Source organism: Centruroides sculpturatus, unplaced genomic scaffold (genome assembly GCF_000671375.1).
Source record: "Centruroides sculpturatus isolate CEXI.00-Female unplaced genomic scaffold, Cexi_2.0 scaffold941, whole genome shotgun sequence".
Lineage (NCBI taxonomy): Eukaryota > Metazoa > Arthropoda > Arachnida > Scorpiones > Buthidae > Centruroides > Centruroides sculpturatus.
The window spans coordinates 326,798-350,892 of NW_019385198.1; the positions used below are offsets into that span (position 1 = coordinate 326,798).

Consider the following 24,095-nt stretch of genomic DNA (forward strand, 5'->3'; position numbering starts at 1 on the left):
ACGCTTTGGCATACGGTTTATCACGGAAACGTTGCAACATCGGCAGACAAAGAATTGTATTACACTGTAAGTTAAAAACATCCCTGGAAAACATTTACGATCAGTTGTAGAACATACTGTTCATCGCATTCAAATTTTATATTTGAAGAACGCGACACACATTGAGTAACATTACTGACAGCAGTAAATAGCCTCTGCAGATGGCATGTCCCTTACCTTACGGAACAAATAAATGCATTTTTGGTTGTTTTTAGTGTATTTTTCCTTTAATGTGCCCCCAACGGAAATTTCTGAACTAAAAATCTTTTTTGCAAAATCTCTTACCACATCCTTTCTATATGTATACAAATTTTGGTGTCAATCTGCTTATTGGTTACAGCTCTGAATAGAGAAACTTTAATTATGACCACCTTCTACTTCACGTCGAATTCTATTCGTTTCACATTCAAGAAATTATTTTTCAGATGTTAATCATGATCTTCGCTCAAGTTTCTAATAATCTTTCATTATTTCTCTATCGAAACGTCTTGAGTGTACTGATGACAAGTATTTCAGAAGAGAAACGCAATGATTCTGATTTGAATAATGAACTCGTAACAAAAATTCTCCAAAATGAAGATAGACAGCTGTAGACAATAAGATTATAGAGTTAAAAATTCCGATCAGGAGGAAGATTTTTAAGTAGTTAATGCTCGGAAAATAGAATGTGATGTGTTTAAATTAAATATTTAGTCATACTTCAACTTTGATATGTTTTACAAAATTATTTTTGAATAAAAGTGATTTAACATAAAATAAATCAATGGGAAACAAACGTGACTTAGGTTTTTGTTTCTATTAATTTTTATCCACGAGGTGAAAAGAAACATTACATATAAAGAAGAAAAACCAAAGAATTTAATTACTTTATATATCACCTGAAGTTCTTAATAATAATCACTTAACACCAAGTTTGAAAAAAAAGAGAAAAATTAAAAAGGGTTAATGTAGTCTTACCAATACTAAGTTTTTCAGTTTGCCTCTCATTTATTAATCCAGTCCTTCAATGATTTATTCTTGACTAAAAGACTGAACTAAATATGTCATTTACAATACGATATACCGTTTTATTTATATTTTTCTATTTGAATTGGTAAATTCGTCTATAACCTCTCTTCACTAGACTTTAACGCAAATTTCATATCAAATTGGGAAAAGCATCTATAAGAATGCATTATATTTTGTCTTTGTGCAGAATAAAATCAAACTAGAGTCGATAAGACATCAGTTCGTTAGTATTAATATATTTTGCAAGACGAATGGTAATACTGGTAGTTTTCAATAGCAATGCCCTTTGCCCTTTCAATATTCAAAGATCTAGGCCCAACCTGCATATCGACGCGGGATCGAGTCTGGACGGGTCGAAAAATCCCCAGAAAGTTTTCGGGGCGATCCGACAGGATATGTTGGCCCATCCCTCACTACCGGCTGCACCATTGTGGGCCTGGCCGAACCCATAATGGGCTTGCTAAATGAGGCCATCTTAGTGCCCACAGGATGGAAAGTTTAATTTAAAAAAATCCTCATCCCCTCGACCTTTAACAACCAGAATTTAATAGCATCAATTCCCTTAACAACCAAACCTCCCTGAAAAATTTCAGAAATTTTCGACAAAAAGCACAGGAGATAAGCTTCAAACAGGGTGAACAAAATCATGCCTCCTCATACAAACCAAGATAATTTATGTATGGATGTTTTTGCATTTCTCAACGTTTTAAGGTGTCAAGTCCAAAGTGTAAAAATCTGGGAAGGGCATTTTTTGCCGGATCGCCACACTTTCCGTTATAACAGCCGGAAAAATAAAAATTTGTCTATTCCTCATCTCTTTTGTCGCCTTGTTGACCACCGCTCACTCGCAGTCACCGGTCCTACTGGCTCACAATTCAGTGAACTTGTTACAAAATTTCAATTACGCAAAGTTTTCCGACTTACTATATAAAGTACAAAATTTCCCTAAAATTTAGAACTAGATATCTCCGAATATCAGTTTCCTAATCAGTTTTAAAAAAAATAGTTAATACTGTACTCCAAACTGAAAATTAGTATTAAATAATTAAATTTTATACACGCGTATAAAATTTACATACAATATATGCATTTTACATATACGAACGTACAGTATTTTTTCAAAATAAAGTTTTTCACAGGATACAAATTTTATCAATACTCAGCAATAATTAAACTGTTGAAAACAAAAATCGACGCCATAGTGCAAGTAACGAAATTCTAGTTAGTAGGATAATAAAAAAATTTCATTAATTAGATCTCGCCTTATGGCTAAATAGCAAGATGAAAATGTCTGGCTAGTGACGTGTGTACCCGTGTCCCTAGCCCGGTCTTGGCTATAAGTACGGATAGGCTGGCCTAGTATGTTTTTAAAAAATATTGCGATTTCAAGTTTAATTTCCCTCGGTGTTATTTTTACCAATTTATTCTTTGTATGGTCCTTTTAGGTGCCACTCTCGACTATTACACCTGTCTTGTGTGGATGGTGGCTGATAAACATCCACCCTGGTATTGAAGTTTACGGTGTGAGTGGAGTTTCAAACTTAAAAAGCTACATTTAAAAATTTCATTAATGTATTCTTGTGATGTAATATTGTAAAGAACAATTGTAAAAAAAATCAGAAAATAGCAGACCAGTTTAGCAATTGATGTCTGAGTGTTTTACAACCAATAGGCAACATTTATGATGAAATTTCATCCTTGTGCTGTGATATTTTAATAAAATTTTATTTTTCACCATCATTCCATGTGCCAAATTTGATTACTATGAAAAAGCTTTAAGGGCAAAGCTTTTGCAACAGTATATTTTGTAATATGTAAAAGCAGTGACTGCCAAATTCAAGTGGTTTGTTGCCCGTAATCAAGTAAAATCATTCTGATTAAGATAAAATTTGACACTACAAAAAAGGTACTGTATCTTTTCTAATAATTCCTTAAAATTTATAATTTAATTGATTAGAAATGATTGTATAATGTCATTTCAATAATTCCTGTATCAAGTGAGGCACTATCAATTATGACAATTGAATTGTCTTCAAAAGATTAATTCATTTCTGATTATTCATTGCTAAAATTGCAAGTAATCAGTTTTGTTAATATAAAAATGCATCGTAATGAAATGCTGATTTTAATCTTACAAATTTACTATACAAATGATCAAATGATTTTGTATTAAAATTAAAACATTCAAGAGAAGAAATTTTATTTCCATTTCATTTCTAATAAAATTACATACTGCTTCATATAAATTGAGCTTTTCTTAGAATATGGTCTAAAAACTATACACAAAGATTTAAAATCACTAACCTAAAGTCATATTAGCTATATTAAATTTAATATTTCTAATTTTCTTTTTACTCTCACGTTAACAGTTGCTATACTAACAAACATCTGTTTTTATAATTGTACTATTTATCAATGGCTATATTTTAGCAACACTTGTGACCAGAACCTCAAATTATAAATTTCTATTTTCATAAAAATGATATTAGGATTCTACTTGTTACGTTTTCAAGACTGCAAACTTTACTTTGAATTATCAAACTGTATTCAAGTTACATAAAATTTACAAAAAATAACTTATAAAATATGAGTAATATTTTTTCCCAAAAATGTAACAGAAATAATTATATGTATATATTTACAAAAATAGTTTGACTGGAAGTAAGAAAAGAGTTTTCCCATTTGTATATATTATAGTGAAATATCAAAATCAAAAGAAATGAGATTTTTTTTGTAAGATGACTTTTAATCTTGAAAACCTATAAATTCAAAATAAACATATTAGAAAGGTTTACAAAATTAAATCTTAAGTCTAGTCTGAAAAAAAACAAAAAAAACTTACTCATATTTAAGTCATTGGCTGATATCTAATGGCATTGGAACGTTTTGCTAGGCAACAAGTCAATATGGCACCAAGTAGCTAACATATTTTAATGTGAATTAGTGGTTTAAGAAAAATACTTAAAAGTGACAAAATGTTTTGAAGTACATACCTGAATGCAAGCAAATGAAACAGCAACTCCAGCAATAATTCCCATTTTATTATGTATATCATTTATTAATACAGGGTAACATCCCTATATAATTAAAAGAATTTTTAAAATTCACTTATAGAATCTCATCATCATCAACAATACTTACTTCCGTATATATCTGAGTTTTATTAGCTGGATTATTTTGGCAATTATCAAACTTGCAACAACTTTTTGGAACTTTTTTGGAACCATTTGCCCAAGTGGTAAAAAACCAGTCTTCATAATTTTCAACACCACAGCATTTAATCTGAAAATATTTGTGTTATAAACAAATTTTTAAAATATGTTGGAATGTTAAAATGCGTGCATTTATAATACAAGAGAAAGAAGAAAAACCAAAGAATTTAATTACTTTATATATCACCTGAAGTTCTTAATAATAATCACTTAACACCAAGTTTGAAAAAAAAGAGAAAAATTAAAAAGGGTTAATGTAGTCTTACCAATACTAAGTTTTTCAGTTTGCCTCTCATTTATTAATCCAGTCCTTCAATGATTTATTCTTGACTAAAAGACTGAACTAAATATGTCATTTACAATACGATATACCGTTTTATTTATATTTTTCTATTTGAATTGGTAAATTCGTCTATAACCTCTCTTCACTAGACTTTAACGCAAATTTCATATCAAATTGGGAAAAGCATCTATAAGAATGCATTATATTTTGTCTTTGTGCAGAATAAAATCAAACTAGAGTCGATAAGACATCAGTTCGTTAGTATTAATATATTTTGCAAGACGAATGGTAATACTGGTAGTTTTCAATAGCAATGCCCTTTGCCCTTTCAATATTCAAAGATCTAGGCCCAACCTGCATATCGACGCGGGATCGAGTCTGGACGGGTCGAAAAATCCCCAGAAAGTTTTCGGGGCGATCCGACAGGATATGTTGGCCCATCCCTCACTACCGGCTGCACCATTGTGGGCCTGGCCGAACCCATAATGGGCTTGCTAAATGAGGCCATCTTAGTGCCCACAGGATGGAAAGTTTAATTTAAAAAAATCCTCATCCCCTCGACCTTTAACAACCAGAATTTAATAGCATCAATTCCCTTAACAACCAAACCTCCCTGAAAAATTTCAGAAATTTTCGACAAAAAGCACAGGAGATAAGCTTCAAACAGGGTGAACAAAATCATGCCTCCTCATACAAACCAAGATAATTTATGTATGGATGTTTTTGCATTTCTCAACGTTTTAAGGTGTCAAGTCCAAAGTGTAAAAATCTGGGAAGGGCATTTTTTGCCGGATCGCCACACTTTCCGTTATAACAGCCGGAAAAATAAAAATTTGTCTATTCCTCATCTCTTTTGTCGCCTTGTTGACCACCGCTCACTCGCAGTCACCGGTCCTACTGGCTCACAATTCAGTGAACTTGTTACAAAATTTCAATTACGCAAAGTTTTCCGANTGCAACGAAGAAAAATTTAAACATGGGATATTGTATATCCCAATAATAGTATATTAATAATATACTATATTAATAATGTATTTTTCGTACATAATCAGTTATCTGAAAAATCAATTTTCCGAACAACCCCAGTCCCTAATTGTTTCTGATAAAATCAACACTTTAAATTTATTGATTTATAATACAGTAAAGAGAATATTAGTTTAATCTTTGTAATTATAGAAATGTTCTCCAGAAATATTCTAATTGGTTGAATTAGGATTCAAATCTATCATGCTAACCAAAATTTCAGGCATTAGAAAATATTAGACATTGATATCATTTGAAGTGTAAATCGTGATTCTTATCAATAATACAAAGTCTTACCTCACTCTTATAAACTTATCCTGTAATAATAATAAAAGAAATACAATTTACTACATTTACACATTATGTTGACTTAATCTGACTAGATGAAATTTGTGGAAAAATTTATATCTGTGCATTAACAGCTGAAATACCTAATATTGTGGATGTATTTATTTTAATAGTATGCATGTTGATCAGCTACATTGTTAATAGAATACATTTCATTTAGAGCCAAAATGTGTGACACATAGTAACTTAGATTTAAGTCATTCCATAGATATATGGTTTATGTATTGGGGTTTATACAAAGTGTCTTTTAGTCAAGCAAATCTGCTACTAGAATTGGTCCATTTTTACCAACCCGTTTTTGGTTATGTACTTAATATTAAGCTCTTGTCCTACATTATAGGATTATCTTGTAATGCAAGATCTTATTTTGTAATAATTCTCCTACTTCATGGTATTTCTTTGCATATCATTAATTATTGTTTATTTTCTTTTCAGAAAATACATTTGAATACACTGACAATAAAAGTTTAGAATTATGTAACAAGCAATCCATATAAAATAGCTAAGACTAATTAAATCTAGTGTTTTTTTAATACTTGAAACAGTTGAAACATTTTACAAAAATCTCAAACAACATTGATCAGTATGCTGAAAGGTCTTAATTATTAATCAAGTAACTAATACCTTATTTGTTGCCAAGGGAGTTTATTAAAAACTAATGTTTTTGATCTACTCCATAGATCATCTTCAGGTTGAAACATTCGAATTTGGAATAACAAAGAATAAAACAAATTCAAATTTAAAGTTAGATAAATACCGACAAAGTAGCAACTAATTAAAATAAAAATTAAAGCGTGAAAATACATAATTGTATGTTATTTATTTTTACATTTATATATTTTCACGCTTTAATTTTTATTTTAATTAGTTGCTACTTTGTCGGTATTTATCTACCTTTAAATTTGAATTTGGTTTATTCTTTGTTATTCCAAATTCGAATGTTTCAACCTGAAGATGATCTATGGAGTAGATAGAAAACATTAGTTTTTAATAAACTCCCTTGGCAACGAATAAGATGTTAGTTACTTGATTGATTATTTTGCTGAGTACGTTTCTGTTCAGTCTTAATTATTACTAAGAGCAGTGATTAGTAATTACTTATTGCTAAACATGACCATTATTTCTATATTGTAAATAAGCTATCAAATTATTAAAAAAAGTCAAAAAATTTCAGAAAATACAAAAAGAAAATACCTGCTTAAATTGTTCTGCTACATACTTTTAAAAAAATCAAAGTGGCCATTTTGGAATTTGAAAACTTTTCTTAATTTATAAAAATCAAAATACNCTGTATCATTTCAAAAACTATGCATGGTAAAATAATTTCATTAAAAACTTTAAAAATTAAAAAGTTGACTTTTTAATTGCAAACTACAGTAGCAAACTACGTTGATTAACCGAAAGCATTCCAGTCGGACTATGTCATGCTGAATCGAACGGTTTTGGTACTAGATTTACTTCTAAAGCAGTGTTTTTCAACCTTTTTGAATACGCGACCCCTTTACAAGTTAAAAAATTCTGGCGACCCCCTAGGGCCATATTAAAACTGTATCAGTGATTTTAAAAATTATGTATTTAATTTTCTTTCTATTGAAAGAAATTATTGTTGCTTAAAATAAGAATTTAAGAAGAATCGACAATAACCTAAGACACGTATAGTATGATACTTCCTTTTCATAATAACATTGGGTTCGGAGTGCTGTTGACTTTTATTTTTAGGATGGGAGTTTTCAACTTTTACTTCTGTACTTATTACTTCTTTTTGCAAGACAGCTCAACACTTTCTCAGCTATCATTTTCTAGGGTGGGCTGTACCCACTCAGGCCCCTCCCTGACAACACCCATCATTCAGACCTAAATGTCAATCAAAACACCAACTGTACTGTATAATAAACAGGTACAGCCTTCTCGTTGAAATTGTAGTTTTTTTAATGTAATGTAGGACCTACAAACACTTGTCTTTTTCTTTTATCCGCGACCCCCCCGTGTAAGGCTTCGCGACCCCCCTGGGGGTCACGACCCACAGGTTGAAAAACACTGTTCTAAAGTATAATTTGTTTTTTATATTTTGCAATATATTTATTTTGTTTGTACAAAATAAAGAAATAATTTTTAACAATACAATAGCCACGATTATTATTATAAAAATTTTCGTTACGCTTAACATCGACAAAAATACAAAGCAAAGCGACATGCAACGAAGAAAAATTTAAACATGGGATATTGTATATCCCAATAATAGTATATTAATAATATACTATATTAATAATGTATTTTTCGTACATAATCAGTTATCTGAAAAATCAATTTTCCGAACAACCCCAGTCCCTAATTGTTTCTGATAAAATCAACACTTTAAATTTATTGATTTATAATACAGTAAAGAGAATATTAGTTTAATCTTTGTAATTATAGAAATGTTCTCCAGAAATATTCTAATTGGTTGAATTAGGATTCAAATCTATCATGCTAACCAAAATTTCAGGCATTAGAAAATATTAGACATTGATATCATTTGAAGTGTAAATCGTGATTCTTATCAATAATACAAAGTCTTACCTCACTCTTATAAACTTATCCTGTAATAATAATAAAAGAAATACAATTTACTACATTTACACATTATGTTGACTTAATCTGACTAGATGAAATTTGTGGAAAAATTTATATCTGTGCATTAACAGCTGAAATACCTAATATTGTGGATGTATTTATTTTAATAGTATGCATGTTGATCAGCTACATTGTTAATAGAATACATTTCATTTAGAGCCAAAATGTGTGACACATAGTAACTTAGATTTAAGTCATTCCATAGATATATGGTTTATGTATTGGGGTTTATACAAAGTGTCTTTTAGTCAAGCAAATCTGCTACTAGAATTGGTCCATTTTTACCAACCCGTTTTTGGTTATGTACTTAATATTAAGCTCTTGTCCTACATTATAGGATTATCTTGTAATGCAAGATCTTATTTTGTAATAATTCTCCTACTTCATGGTATTTCTTTGCATATCATTAATTATTGTTTATTTTCTTTTCAGAAAATACATTTGAATACACTGACAATAAAAGTTTAGAATTATGTAACAAGCAATCCATATAAAATAGCTAAGACTAATTAAATCTAGTGTTTTTTTAATACTTGAAACAGTTGAAACATTTTACAAAAATCTCAAACAACATTGATCAGTATGCTGAAAGGTCTTAATTATTAATCAAGTAACTAATACCTTATTTGTTGCCAAGGGAGTTTATTAAAAACTAATGTTTTTGATCTACTCCATAGATCATCTTCAGGTTGAAACATTCGAATTTGGAATAACAAAGAATAAAACAAATTCAAATTTAAAGTTAGATAAATACCGACAAAGTAGCAACTAATTAAAATAAAAATTAAAGCGTGAAAATACATAATTGTATGTTATTTATTTTTACATTTATATATTTTCACGCTTTAATTTTTATTTTAATTAGTTGCTACTTTGTCGGTATTTATCTACCTTTAAATTTGAATTTGGTTTATTCTTTGTTATTCCAAATTCGAATGTTTCAACCTGAAGATGATCTATGGAGTAGATAGAAAACATTAGTTTTTAATAAACTCCCTTGGCAACGAATAAGATGTTAGTTACTTGATTGATTATTTTGCTGAGTACGTTTCTGTTCAGTCTTAATTATTACTAAGAGCAGTGATTAGTAATTACTTATTGCTAAACATGACCATTATTTCTATATTGTAAATAAGCTATCAAATTATTAAAAAAAGTCAAAAAATTTCAGAAAATACAAAAAGAAAATACCTGCTTAAATTGTTCTGCTACATACTTTTAAAAAAATCAAAGTGGCCATTTTGGAATTTGAAAACTTTTCTTAATTTATAAAAATCAAAATACAAGTAGCCCTCATACAACACAGTTTCACTCTAACACAGTTTAAGAATTGGAGACATCTCTATACAAAATATCACAATTTTAAAAAAGAATATTTAATGACTGCATTTATTTAAGCAAGTATGCATGCATGCATGTTGTCTCATTTACCCATGAATTTTAGAATATTGAGATTTTAAGATGTTTTGTGCATTTTGCCCAGTTATCTTGAATGAGAACTAATGTACAATTTTTCTCCTCATCCTAGTTTCCTATTCTAGCTTTCCTGTAAACCAGGTGTCACTATCGGTGACAGTCTTTCAGGTTTATTTAGAGCACTGTCACTGTGTTTTGTTTTTATAGATTAAATTAAAAGTTAATGCATAATAAGATTAAATTTTTAAAAGATCTCTAAGACATGTGAATGCAAGTGAAAATATCAAAGTTTATAAAAAAGAAAAATTAAGATGTTGCCAATGCTTCAAAGTAAAGTCAACAGAAAAGCTTAAAAGATGATATTTTGGCAAAAAGAAAAAAAGGTTCACATTTAATGGAATTTAGTAGTGAAGAAAAAATATTAAACAGGCAATACTTTTGAGATTATTAAAGCAATCAATTAACAAACATTTTTCTTAATTACAAACAAAAATACTATATATTTTTTTAAATTTAAAGAAATAAAGACAACTCCTGGGTAATGTTCTCTTCATGTATGCCTTTAAAAATATACTTTTGCTAAAGTACTAGTATATTTTACAAAGGACTAGTATAAAATAGGGTTACTTTCAAAAAGTAACCCTATTTTATACTAGTCCTTTGTTTCATTTAGCATGAATTTGCATAACACTGCACTTGGAACCTAACTACTGTTTATTTGGAGGATCTATCTATTTGTATTAACTATGTTCTGAGAGCAGTGTTTCCTATAAATGTTTCATATACACACTTATGATTAAAATCATTTGCAAAAATATTTAAAAATACAGCTTGTTTTGTACACTGTACATTTTAAATTTTAAAATTAAATAATCAGTAAGAAAACTTGAAAACATTTAGACCTGTATAGCTTTCTATTTTAAAAATTTATTTTAAAATGAAAATTTAATATTTAAAACAATTATAAATTTACAGATCTTGTTATTTCTGTAAATGACTATTGCATAATTTATTTCACACTTAAAATATTTCTGGAAAATAAAATAAAAAAACCAAACAAATACTGAACTTACAAACTGAAAATCAATAATTTGACTTTAGACAATTTCATTTGAAGAAAAAAATAATTCACAAATCAACAAAACTCATCATTCAATTTTTTAAATGAAATTAGCTTCAAAATAACTTCTCCTGGAGAGTAAAATATTGAAATTAAATGTTTTGAGATCTTAAAACAATCCATCATTATCTGTGACTAGTTGTCATTTTGTCTTTAACTAGCATTAATTTTCTTTTTTAATTATCTTAATGTTTTCAACTTACATTTTTTTGAACAAAATCTATATTACGATCTTGGTTTCCATCATTTTCATACGAATCTACAGCCTTCTTAATTCCATCCTTCAGTGCACTTCTAATGTTATTTCTGAAAGCATATCCAGCTACAGCAATACCAACTTCCATGAAGAAAACCACAATTAAGAAAATACTTAACTGAAATTATAAATTTTAAAATTTTAGAAGTAAACTTTTATATAAGTAGAAAATCAAAACAGTAAGAAATATAAGTAAGAAAATCAAAACAGTAATTCTGGAATATTGAAATATGAAAATTTAAATAGAAAAAATGCAAATAATTATGCTATTAAAAATAAATTTAAAAGCAATTTCTATAGGAATTGTTTTAATTTAACATTAGAATTGATAATTTTAAAATTATATTTTTAATACTCTTGAATATTTTGTATTTTAGAAATTCATTTTCTAATAAATAAAACAGTCTTTCAAAATATAGCAATACCCTATTCAGGGATAGAGCCAGGAGGGTATCCCATTTGTGGGAGGGTAACTCACATGGTTGATAACTTGCATAGACTTAGTTTAGGTGTTTAGGATAAAAGCACAATAGCCCATGATCATTAGCAATGCATTGTGCACAGAATTGCCATATTAATATGGCAGATCCTTTCATGTCATATGCAAGTGGAAACAAGTAATACGTATACAATATTCAATAAAAAAAACTATTAAACCCAATATATATCTAGCCCAATAGCATATAGCTTAATAAAAAGCAAAGTCTAAACAAATATTGAATTTTATTTTCTTTTCCTTGTTGCTGTTTATGTAGCATTTGAGTCTGATGCATCTGTTCTGTTCCATCTATGGTTGTGACATTCTTTCACATTTAGTTTTAAACTTGAGTGGGTGGCAGTAAGGCTCAGCAGAGAATCAACTTTTAAGAGTTATGGTAGCAAGGGCAGAATTCCCACACTATGTAGCTACATCCCTGCCTATTATCCAAATCCATGGTTCCCAATTAGTGATACACATACTCCTGGGAGTACGTTCACCACTAGTTGCATGAAGGGGTACGTGCGGCAATGTAAAATCAGTCAATTTATAATTAAATGCATGAGATGAAGCAAACAATCAAAAAAATGATGGGCGAACCATCAAAAATTCAGCAATTTACAACATGTCGTCAAATGCACATATTTGTTTATTTATAACTAAAATACTCTCGAAATTTAAAATCAAAAAAATGCATTTCTGACAATACCTAAATGAAATTTTTACACAAGAAACAAAAATTGTACAATTAACAAAATTTATGTTAATTGTACAAATTATCATTATCATGTCAGCAAAGCAGCAATAAAATATTTACTACCATTTTGCACAACATACCTTGCAAGAGCGGATTTTCAGCCATGACAAACATGAAAACTAAACATTGTCACCGACTTCAACTCTAAGATGACTTGAGACTGAAGATGACCAAAAAGCAACCAGATTTTACAACGTTGTGCAAAGAAAATTGTGCACATTTGTCACATTAAAATTAAATAACCTTATGTTATTTTCATCATTATTAGAATTGTAATAAATGTAAAAAAAACTTATTCTATCACTAGCTGTCTACCAACAGCTTCACCCAAATTATATCGAATTTTCTCGTGAGAGTAAGATATTTTCTCAGTAAAATGTAGCTTATGTCCATCTCTGTACCAAATTTTATTAAAACCTGTTCAGCGATTTAGACGTGAAAAGGTAACAAAATTACCTTCTAATTTATATTATTATAGATTAATATGAATTTCTGCTATAAGGGATATGTGAGTTGAGCTCTTTCTTGAAGTGGTACGCAGGAAAAACAAATTGGGAACCACTGATCCAAATTAACACATTTTGAAAACAATTCAAATGAATTGGTTTCATATGGGAAAAATTCTAACTCATTCTCAATTCATCCAAATAACCAAAATGAATTTTCCTAAATACTAAAACACTGCAAAACACTTCAGTGATCTATCAAAACACAATTTTAGCATGACATTAAGCATTAAGAACTCCAGTACCTTAGTAAGGTTAACATTTTGAGGTCATTAAAGGATATATTTGAAACAGTAATGCAATAAATAAATGTAATATCTTCTAATACAAATTTATATAATTAACTGCATTTTCTTTATGCAGCAACAGCAGCGGAAAATATTGTAATTATACATTTTGTAAATGTCATTTTATATTAAAATATTGCTGTGTAAAGAATAACAATGAAAATAAAAACAAGGTAGTGTGAGAATCCAGATTTAGGGTGGGATCATTTTTAGAGAAATTAGAAAAGAGAATGATTTAAATTCAATTAGAAATCAATATTTTGTAACTGAAATTTTTGAATCAACGGATGTAAAAACTTTCGATTTTGATAGGAAGTTCATTTCCTTTCTCCTATGACTAGTGAGGTGAATCAGAAAATGGCTGTACACAAGACTTGGCCGGCTGTAGGATGTCGACTCACATAAAAGGGACATTTTCCCACCATTCTGGGTAGTCCATCGAGGAGGTTACCATACAGACTTTACACAGTCCATAGAAAGATTGTAGAACTACCTGTATCATATGGTAAAGTCCAGAAAACGGAGTTTGCCATAATATTCAATAAGTTCTCCATACAATGTAGAGCAGTTCTCCCTAAGAAGTAAATTGCCCTAGGAAGGCCGTTTGCCATACCAATCAGTGCATAGAAGACAGAATTTGTCATACGTTCTAATTAAATGCATCAAAAGAAGAAACTGTCATATAGTCCGATCATAGTGAAATAGAGAAATCATCGAAGGTACGTAATATTAAACATCTCCATGAAGCCAGTATAATATATTTAGATTCATGTGAACACTCTCTCACACATAGATTAAGTTAGATGGTTGAGTTCTCTCTCTCTCAAGATGGATTACAAATTATAAAATTGGAACGTTTTTTATTATAATGTTATTTTTATTGGTTTCATTAAATATTTTATTAATTTTAATATGGTCTCTTCAATGATTAAAATCCACGCCTATGTCCTCACCAATTACTTACGTCCCTCCAGCTCAAAATTCCTCATTTACACATGTTAATCTGCAAATTAAATTGATTAACTGGTGTCAGGAAAACAATCTCCAGGGGATCTTATGAACTCCTGGGCAATATCAACATCTTAGGAAGTCATCCATTGATGTTAGAGATCAGATCTCTCAATTCGTGCCGATTACGTGATACTCAGACGTAGTACTCCTGGCTTATCTCACAGTAGTAAACCTACTATAACAAACTGTTAGGTAAAATATTATAAGATGCACTAAAAAAGTCACCAAGCTGCACAACCATAGAACAACAGATTGTTACTGAAAAATGAAAAAAACAAGTGCTATGAATGCAGCTGCTCTCACTTCCCACTTACTACCACAAATGATGTGCTAGTACTGTAAGTATTTATGATAAGCTTAAAACATTTAATACTGGAATTATTCAATTTTGACACTGCAAAACATTCACTGTAGCTGGAATTCAGATACCAGGGTATGGCTGCATTAGCAAAGAATTATTCTTAATTTCTATAAAATTAAGAAGAAATAACTAGATTTTTAATTAGTACTATAAATTTAAAAGTAAAATAGTCAACAAAAAAAATTACCAAATATAGTAGTGTTGAATGTCCTTTTACTGTACAGAAACAAGCAAGGAAGCCAATAATTGTTATTAATATACCAATTCCAATAAAGGAAAAGGGAACACTGTTACTGTAATCCACTGAAAGTTTTAAGATCTGTGTCATGGTTATCTTCATCCATATTCCTGCTACCAAAAGAGCAATACCACTGACCTATAAAATAAATTTTATAAGTTAGATAACAAAACAAAGTTACCAAATATGTTCAACTACACTTAAACTAAGCTTTGACAATTGTGAAAATTTATCTTGCAAAATAAACTGTTGCATGACAAGAAAAAGTATTCCTAAACACACAAAAAAAAATCACAAATTCAGTGATCTTTCATTAAATTAAAATTATTTTTGGGTAAATCTCAAATTTTTCATTTCAAGAAAAGATAAAAACTGATATTACTTAGAAAACAAATAATCTTAAATACTAGATTTTATGAAAAAAGATTTTTAATAAGTAGTAATAATTAATAATTTTATTTTATCAACCAAATTCCACTCAATATTAATTGTATTTTAAGCTATTTTCTTAGTACAACTACCAACAGATAGAATTCTCTAGTTTATTTATTTGACAGTCCATTTATATTTTAAAAACAAATAATACTCAAAATAATGAAAAAAGTTAACTTTAAAGTGTAAATTTTAATTAGTTACATTAATAGTTTATAAGGTATAACCTTTATAATTTAATAATCTAATCTTTATTCATATTAACAGACATTCTTGTGTCCCTTCACATTTTTAAATGAAAAAGAAACAGGACACAACAATTAACACCTAAATGCTAATTCCAGCACTGAATGAACAAAAAATTTGTTCATTCAGTGCTGGATTTAGGTGTTAATTGTTGTGTTTAGTATATAGTTCCAGTTTACTTGTGCTAGTTTTTTGTCTGATAAATAACAGGCTTGATTAAATTTGTTTATAACATTTGATATTAATACTTTCCAAAATACATTAGAATATCTACTCATTAAATAATTTTAAAAATTTGATCTTGGAGATAATCTTTAGAAAAATTAAAAAAAAAATAAAAATAATTTCCCAGAATTTTGATAATTTAGAATAAAAATTCACTAAAATGCAATTATACTACTAATTATGATATATTTATTCAGAATAAGAATCCTTTCAGATATTTATTAAAATTTATGTCAGGATTTGAAGGTAAAATTTAGACATTTTAAAAAAGATGGTCAATAAAATCAACAATTACAGTTCAATCTTATAGGTAAATCAATATCACACCTTGTCATTATGTTATAAATGTTCAATCCCATGACCAAGAATGACTGGAGATTTTCTTTGAAGACTAATCAGGTATTTTCATTGAACTGTATATTTGCAATATGATTCTGTATATTTTCAGAGACAAAGACAAAGACAGTCAATTTTTGGACAAAGTTGTTTGATCTTGGTGTTCAAATGATCCAGTTGTTCACAGTAGAGTTCTTTTCAAGACAGTAATGTCGTGGAAAAACTGCTTCCAACCAACACCACCAAACAAATCATCACTTTCTGCACCATTAGCCCTTTGACATGTCCAACAGCTGGTTGACTGTTCACCATGAACACTAACACTTTGTAGATAAGACCAAGAGCTTTCACTGTGTTCAAAGTGAAAAAGCAACAGCATACAAATGCATTCTTTTAAATTTAAAAGTTCCATATTGTCACACATTGCTGATGTGTGTTTCAATGAAGTATGTGATGAAATGCTCTTTGGCTACTCTATTTACTGTACATACTCACATTGATTGAAATGTCTAAATTTCATCTTTACAGTCAACAATGTTGCATTAAGTGAAGCCTTACCATCTGACTATCAGATGTCTGTATGTTAGGTTTGAATAGTATATCACCTGTTATTACAAGTTTTAAGTCAAACCTTTACCACATTACTGTTTTTCAAACTTGTTTAGCTTTAAGTCATTGAAATTATGAATAGATATGCTTAGAGTACTACCAAACTGTTTGATAATTAAATTTAGTGATTCATGAATAGTTCAAGAATATATACAGGATAAATGGTAGTTATTAGCCACTTAAGGAAATTTTTATTTTAAAAAATCTGATGTAATAAAGATTAAATTGAGCAACACAAATCCAACAGTAATTTTATTATTATTGCCTTTTTACTGCAAACATTTAAAAATTACAGATGCCAATTGTTTAATCCAAATTGTGCCTTGTTTTACAAAAATTAAAAATTTATAATTATTAGCCACATGCAACTACAAACTTGTGGGAATGTTATGTTTCTGCTGTCAGTAGATAGCAAGTGTTAATATTGTCATGCAATATTTCATAAATAGCTTTTATAAAATGCTTATTAAAGAGGTTTAAATGGACAATTATTGTCTGGTAGCCCATAACTACTGTTTGCCCTAATTACAGATTATACTGAAATTTTTTTTATAAACACCAAGTTTTCTTATTTTTTTTAATATGAAAGATTATGTTGACTTACTAGATTTTACTAAAGCATTTACCTCATTCCTAAATTCCAGAATGATATCTATAGAGAAGAAACTAACAATTCAGCCTAGAGAAATATTTGCTTACTTGCATCATCCATTAGTAATAAATTTCACTTCTTAAGTATATTTCATTTGCTAAAATTGATCAACCAGGTAAACAATTAACTATTATATTAATGAAATAAAAATTTTATATAACAAGTCTATGCAAAATTTAGACAATTATATATGAAATTGTTTAGAATACAATGAGTATTAAAACTAATCTCCAAAAAGATAGCAGTTAAGTACTACTGTATTGTACAGTCCATCACACATCACATTTGACTTATGCACTAAATTCACTTGGGAAATGTGCTTTAAACAAGTAAACAAAACAAATTGTCTTATTTTCTCAGACAAATGCAAAGCTTTTAAATAAAATTTGAAAAATAAACACAGCATAATAGGAAACAATAGGAAAAATTACAAATGGATTAATTTTTCTTGAAAAAAAGACTTTACACTTGTCAAATTTGATGGTTAAAAATTTATGATGCTTTTTATCAGAATATTTGTTTTTAGAGAATACAGATTTAATTTGAAGTGCATATATTAGAACTAATTTAAAGAAAGTTTACCATATGATTAAAAAGTAGATTATTAAAAAGATAGAAGAACATTCAATCTAAAAAAGTATGATATATAAAATCAAGGATAATTATTCTAGAATTATTGTTTTACTTTTAATAAACTATCTCGCATTTCTTGTTATTTGATAATTTCTGTTAATCATTTCCGAGATAAATTATTGAAAAAGGCTCAAAAGAAAAAAATACAGATTGGCAATTTATTTGAAAAATCATATTTGAAAAATCACCTAATAATGCCAACATCTATACAAAAATAAGAGATTTTATAAAAACATACAATATTTCCTTTATTATCTATGAATATATTTCCTTTATTAACTACAAATGTATTTATTTCACCAGATTATTTATTCTTAGATAAGCTTTTTTATTTTATTTATTTAATACACTTTTTTTAGAATTATCTTCACACTGAAATGTTTCACAAATAAATGTGTGATAAAAGAATAAAATTGAAATATTATGAATTTTTCATACAAAAAGCTTTCCATACAAAGCAATTATGATAATCTATAGATTTAATAAGCACTTATAATTGAACTAATCATTTGCTAAATCCATTAAATCCACAAAAAAAAGTAGAGAAATTGATAACTTTTCAAAATTATATTTAAAATTAAAATAAACATTATAGAATGTATTACAGGCATAATTTATCTAATGACACACAAAAATCCTTGAAATAAATTTTTAATTTTGCATAACTAAGGGAGTTTATAATTGAGCTGTTCACAGGCCAAATCAAATTAACTTTTGAAAGTATAAATTATATTTATATTTATTTCATTTAGCATTTTGAATGACCATTAAAAAGACATTTTAATATCAAAATACACAACAATGTAAAAATTGAATATTTTACACAGTTCTACTCAACTAGAACCAGGTTTTTCTTTTTCTTCACAGCTTTTTTATAAACATGTAAACAGCTTTGTTTTGTAAGAAAATATTTAAAAAAACTAGACACTAACTACTCATTATTTTAGATGGCTTCTGAAGTCAGTAGTTATACTGTAAAATTGCATAAATGTCAACATTACTCTTATATTGTATGCAAATGAAACTGACAGTTTGAAAATTAAGCAATAATTTTTTTTTTTTTTTTGCATTTCGAAACAATTTATATCTTCAAAAATAAATTTCTCCATTTAAAATAAAACTTCCTACAGAAAGAATAAACTTCACTAACACACACAAATTGGTTGATTTTGAAAGTGTTTGAATGTCATTTTAATTTAAAGTTCAATTTAAGTCAAAGTGATATTAAAAATGAGAAAAAACACGTAAAAATTAATTTAAAACGAATAAAATATCATAAAAATAAGTTATTTTAATTGGTTTTTAATCTTCTAATTTAACTGTTAACATTTACACGTGAAAAACGATACCCGGGAATTATATTACGTCACACAATAAATGTTTCATATTATTTAAACTTAGAAATAAACCAGTAGTTTTAAGCATTACATAGTTTTATTTTTATATCGTAAGTAATAAAGTTGTATGCGGACATAAAATAGAAATAAGCCTAAATAAAATATTAATAGCTAAAATATGTTTACTTTAAAGTTACTACGTACCCAAAATAAACAATTAAATATAAGAAGCAATCCCTTCATACAGAAAACTGCTAGCCCTGTTTGCAATTGTTTTGCCATCTTTCTAATGAAATTCAACGGAAGAAAAACTTCAACCAAGCAAAGTGTCGACTAAAAGCGTAATTAAAGACTATAAACTCTTCCTTTTGACTTATAACGTCACAATGATTTACGCAAAATGTAGTATGACGTCATCGTTTCGTTTTAAAATGAAAATTAATCGTCATTGGTAAATGAAATTAATCCCGTAATTTTTCTTTTACGTAAATAAATAAATAAATTATAAAAATATGTAATAATTTAATAATGTATGAGTCAATTTTGCAGTAGTTTACGATAAAATTTTTTATCTGGCAACCTTAGTTCGTCTTGGCGGACGCGTTTCTATGTCAAACCAATGACGTTATTCGTTTCGTATGAAACGGTCTATGTCATTGGTTTGCTTACTTAGCTACTTGACAAGAAAACGTATCCGATGGCTGAAACTACGAAACCAATACAATAGTCTTTTTCAGGGCTGTGGAGTCGGAGTCATCAAAAAATCCGACTCCGACTCCTTTTTACTTACAAACTTGTTATGTATATAAAACAGAAAAGTATTGGAATCGTGTCAAATTTGATATTCCAAGTTTTTTTGCAAATCTACACGTTTGGAGACCTCCCGAACCCCCCAAAAAGTCAATAAAAGCAGAAAAATTCGCATGCATGTGTGCGTTGGCGTCTAATTTGTTTAATTTCTTTATTTTCTGTTCTGAGATATTAAACAATATCTCAGAATGGGTAAAGTTTAAGAAACGAAATGTGGCACTGTGGCTCGCGTATAAAGGGGCATTAATACTATTAAATTTTGGCTCTTAATTAAAGGTCGACAGTGTGAAGACATAAAAGGGATCATGTGTCATATCTCTTAATGAATATTTTACTCGTTATTAGCGTTCAAAATTTAAAAAAATAAAATAAAACTTGTCTCTACCCTCAAAGTAAGCTTTTTTTTGTCATTTTATAATAATACAGGAAAACCGTTAAGATGTTCTCGCCTAAGATGTTAGAATGTGTATGGAGACATGATTTAATTCAACCACTTTGACGCTTAATAACTAACTCCTGTGTTAAATCATCTGACTCCGATTCTGACCACTCTGACCACAGAAATTATTAGGTTTCAAACAGGATGAACAAAATCATGTCACCATACACAGTCTAACATCCACACATATAGAAAAAAAAAAAAAAAAACTCGAATCTTTCGCATGTCTCGAAATTTCAAGGTGTCCCGAGTCCAAAAATGTAAAAATTTGGGAGGGGTCATTTTTTGACCGAGCTATACTTTCCTTCTGTTATATATAACAGCCGGAAAAGTAAAAATTATCGAATACATATTTATATATTACTTAGAGGAGTCTTTTAGCTTTGGAATAAAAAGTTTCTACGCTCTATCTTTATTAAAACTCTATTTATTGAATCTTTTATTCTGAGGTCACGTGATGACATCAGAATTTCCGGGTCTCTTTCGGTAACAAATCCGCCCCTGGTCGGAGTCGGATGGTAAGGAAAAGGGCTGTTTCACACTATGACCGACTGGACCGACTGGTCCGACGCGACCGATTTTATAATCGGACCGACTAGTAGTAAAAGCGGAGTCGGAGTCGGATTCGGTAGATTTTTACGCGACTCCATAGCCCTGGTCTTTTTCAAATGAAACAGATTATGCTATTAGTTTACAATTAAAAACACCACGATAACTTTAGTTTTATCAGTGTCGAATGTTCAATAAGCCATTTTAATTCAAATTCGACTTATGTTTTTATAATTTTGTACGAATAGTTCAAGATTGCATAAATCGACATTGAAATTTTTTTAGTTTCGATTCATTGCAAAACATATCTCACTATTTGAACTTTCATGAACATATTTTAAAACTTTTTTGAGAAATAACGTGTGTTAAACTCTCCAAATTAACCGGAAGAAAACAGATTTTGATTCGACCTCTAGACAGAAAAAGCTAATATTTTGGAAATTTTTAAATATTTATGCCCAAATAAACAGAAACAGCTATTCATATTTTCATCAAATGCTGTTATTTACGTTTTTATTTTTCGAATTACAGTATATATTTTGCATTTCTTCCTGTCCTAAAAGCCATGCGTTTTACACTTATTTCACTTTTTCTTTGCCATTACAAAATCTTATTGAATTTAAGTGTAAGCGATTGGAAATGTCAAGATACAGAAGGCTATTAAAATGGTGTTAAATTGCTGTTCCTGTTTGCAATTGCTTTGCCATGTTCTAATCAAATTCAACAGAAGAAAAACTTCAACGGTTTATTAATACAAAGAATCTTTAAAGATATTGCATTCGTACATAATATTTTTACTTTTCGTATCTGTTAATAGTTCTGAACAGTCATGAAAACATCTGAACAGTTGTTTCGTTTTCATTTTTTATTTCTTCCTGTTGCAATGTTTATACAGCTGATTTAATTACGAACACGCAAGTAAAAATTTCTCCTTAGTAGACTAATAGGAAAAATGAAAAAGTAAATTAAATGTAATAAAAATATCTCTCCTTTTGCAAAAATGAGAGAATTGAAAAAAATAACTTCATAAATTGAGGATTTTAATTGACTTCCATTTGGAATAGGCCTATGAATGCACTGTACATATTCTATTATAGTATTAGTAGGTATTGTAGTGAAATATATTGTAATAAGAGTAATATAATATTTATCAGTGTTTCTCGATCCCTTTAGGTCGCGAAATATTGTACAACGTAAAATTTTTCTGACACATTTCATGTACAAAATTTAAAATATATTAATATATACCAGGCCCGTAGCTAAAATGAGATAAGCGTTTGCAGGTATGGTACCTACATACACGGTACACCACCTGTCCTCACACGAATACGCTTTTAGTAATCTGTGGGTCACTCGCTATGGTGCGTGCCACAGATTACAAGAACCGGTAAAACACGGCACGCCATATTCTATTGGCCCTATTTTATTCTGTGTTGGCTTCAAAAACCATCGATAGCTTCGTGCAATCATCAGTGATGAATCAATGGTTAAGTCTGACTACAGACTACCATTTTGCTTTTTTTTTTCACTCTTTCTGCCCTGTAGGCACTAAGAGATCATTTTTAGCAAGCCCATTACAGGTTCAGCAGGTTTATAATGGGGCGGGCCCGACATATCCTGAAGAACCGCTCCTGAAAAGTCCCTGGGAGTTTTCGACCCATTCGAATTCGATCCCGTGTCCCGCAGAATATAGGCTGTCTCTATCTAGCCGTCAACTTGAAATTATTATAACTACGCTACTTTCAGTTATATACTAGGTACTTCAGTTATACTCTTTCAGTTGTAGATATTTTAGCTGTTCACGATTTAAGGTTTAACGGCTGAACATATTACGATCTTCCGATATGTGAAAAAATCAAAATTTTATTTTAATTTTATAGAACAAATATTTTTATAAATATAAGTCACACAGAAATCACTTGATTTTTATAAACTGTTAATAGTGTATATTTGTCTATTTATGCTTTTTATCTAAAATGAAATATTAAATAAAATTTTGAGAAAAACGAAGAGTCTATATATATAGATAAATTTATTTTCTGTCAATATACATTTTGATACTATATATATACTGTATTAATAATTTGATAAGATATATTTTGTCACAGAACGAATAGATAAACAGATTATATATCACTAATTATTATATTAGTATTAGAATTCTTAAACCTGAATTAAAATGAACTTTTCTGAATCATCTGCATATTACATTTATAATTTAATAAATGTAGTATGCAAATGATTTAGAAATACGTCTCACTTTTATTTTAAATTTTAATCTATACTTTAAAAATACAAAACCAATTTTTCTATAAAATTTCATTTATTATTCTAATAATAATAGCCATTGTTATTCCGCTGTCTCAACTTGTTATATGCATGAAAAGTTCTCATTAAGTTGATGTTTTCATAGTTTATCTTGTGACCAATCAAAATATAAAGCAAAATATCAATGTTGTTCTTTTTCTTGTTTTGCAGTGGTCGAGATTATATCAAATTAAATAAACACTTATTTATCAGTTGGTTATTCTTGCTCTCTGGCCTTTCTAATTATACCCATTTTGATGGCCGGATGGCCGAGTGGTCAAGGTGACAGCTCAACGCTCTGAGGGACCCGGGATCGAGTCCGGACGGACCGGGATGGTCCGTCCGGATATGTCGGGCCCCGTCCTTCACCACTCGGCCGCCCCATTGTGGGCCTGGCCGAACCCATAATGAGCTAGCTAAAAGAGGCCTTCTTAGTGCCCACAGGGCGAAAAGGGTTTAAAAAAATAATACCCATTGTAGGTTCGGCCACATTCATAGTGGGGCGGCCCAGTTGAGGAAATCCAGACTGTGAATCTGGTAAACAAGAATAGAAAATCTCTTAAG

General features: G+C 29.2%; 1 protein-coding gene across 1 annotated transcript; it reads right to left on the reverse strand.

The window, feature by feature from the left end:
- Positions 1-3,778: 3,778 nt before the first annotated feature.
- Positions 3,779-19,835, reverse strand: LOC111636036 (tetraspanin-6-like). Its single transcript, XM_023381191.1, has 7 exons — positions 19,631-19,835; positions 14,906-15,094; positions 11,266-11,436; positions 4,189-4,329; positions 4,041-4,124; positions 3,890-3,967; positions 3,779-3,806 (listed from the first exon to the last, which is right to left on the reverse strand). Exons 1-6 carry the CDS (start codon positions 19,706-19,708, stop codon positions 3,896-3,898), a joined length of 735 nt encoding a protein of 244 aa, XP_023236959.1. The 5' UTR covers positions 19,709-19,835; the 3' UTR covers positions 3,779-3,806; positions 3,890-3,895.
- Positions 19,836-24,095: the final 4,260 nt, after the last annotated feature.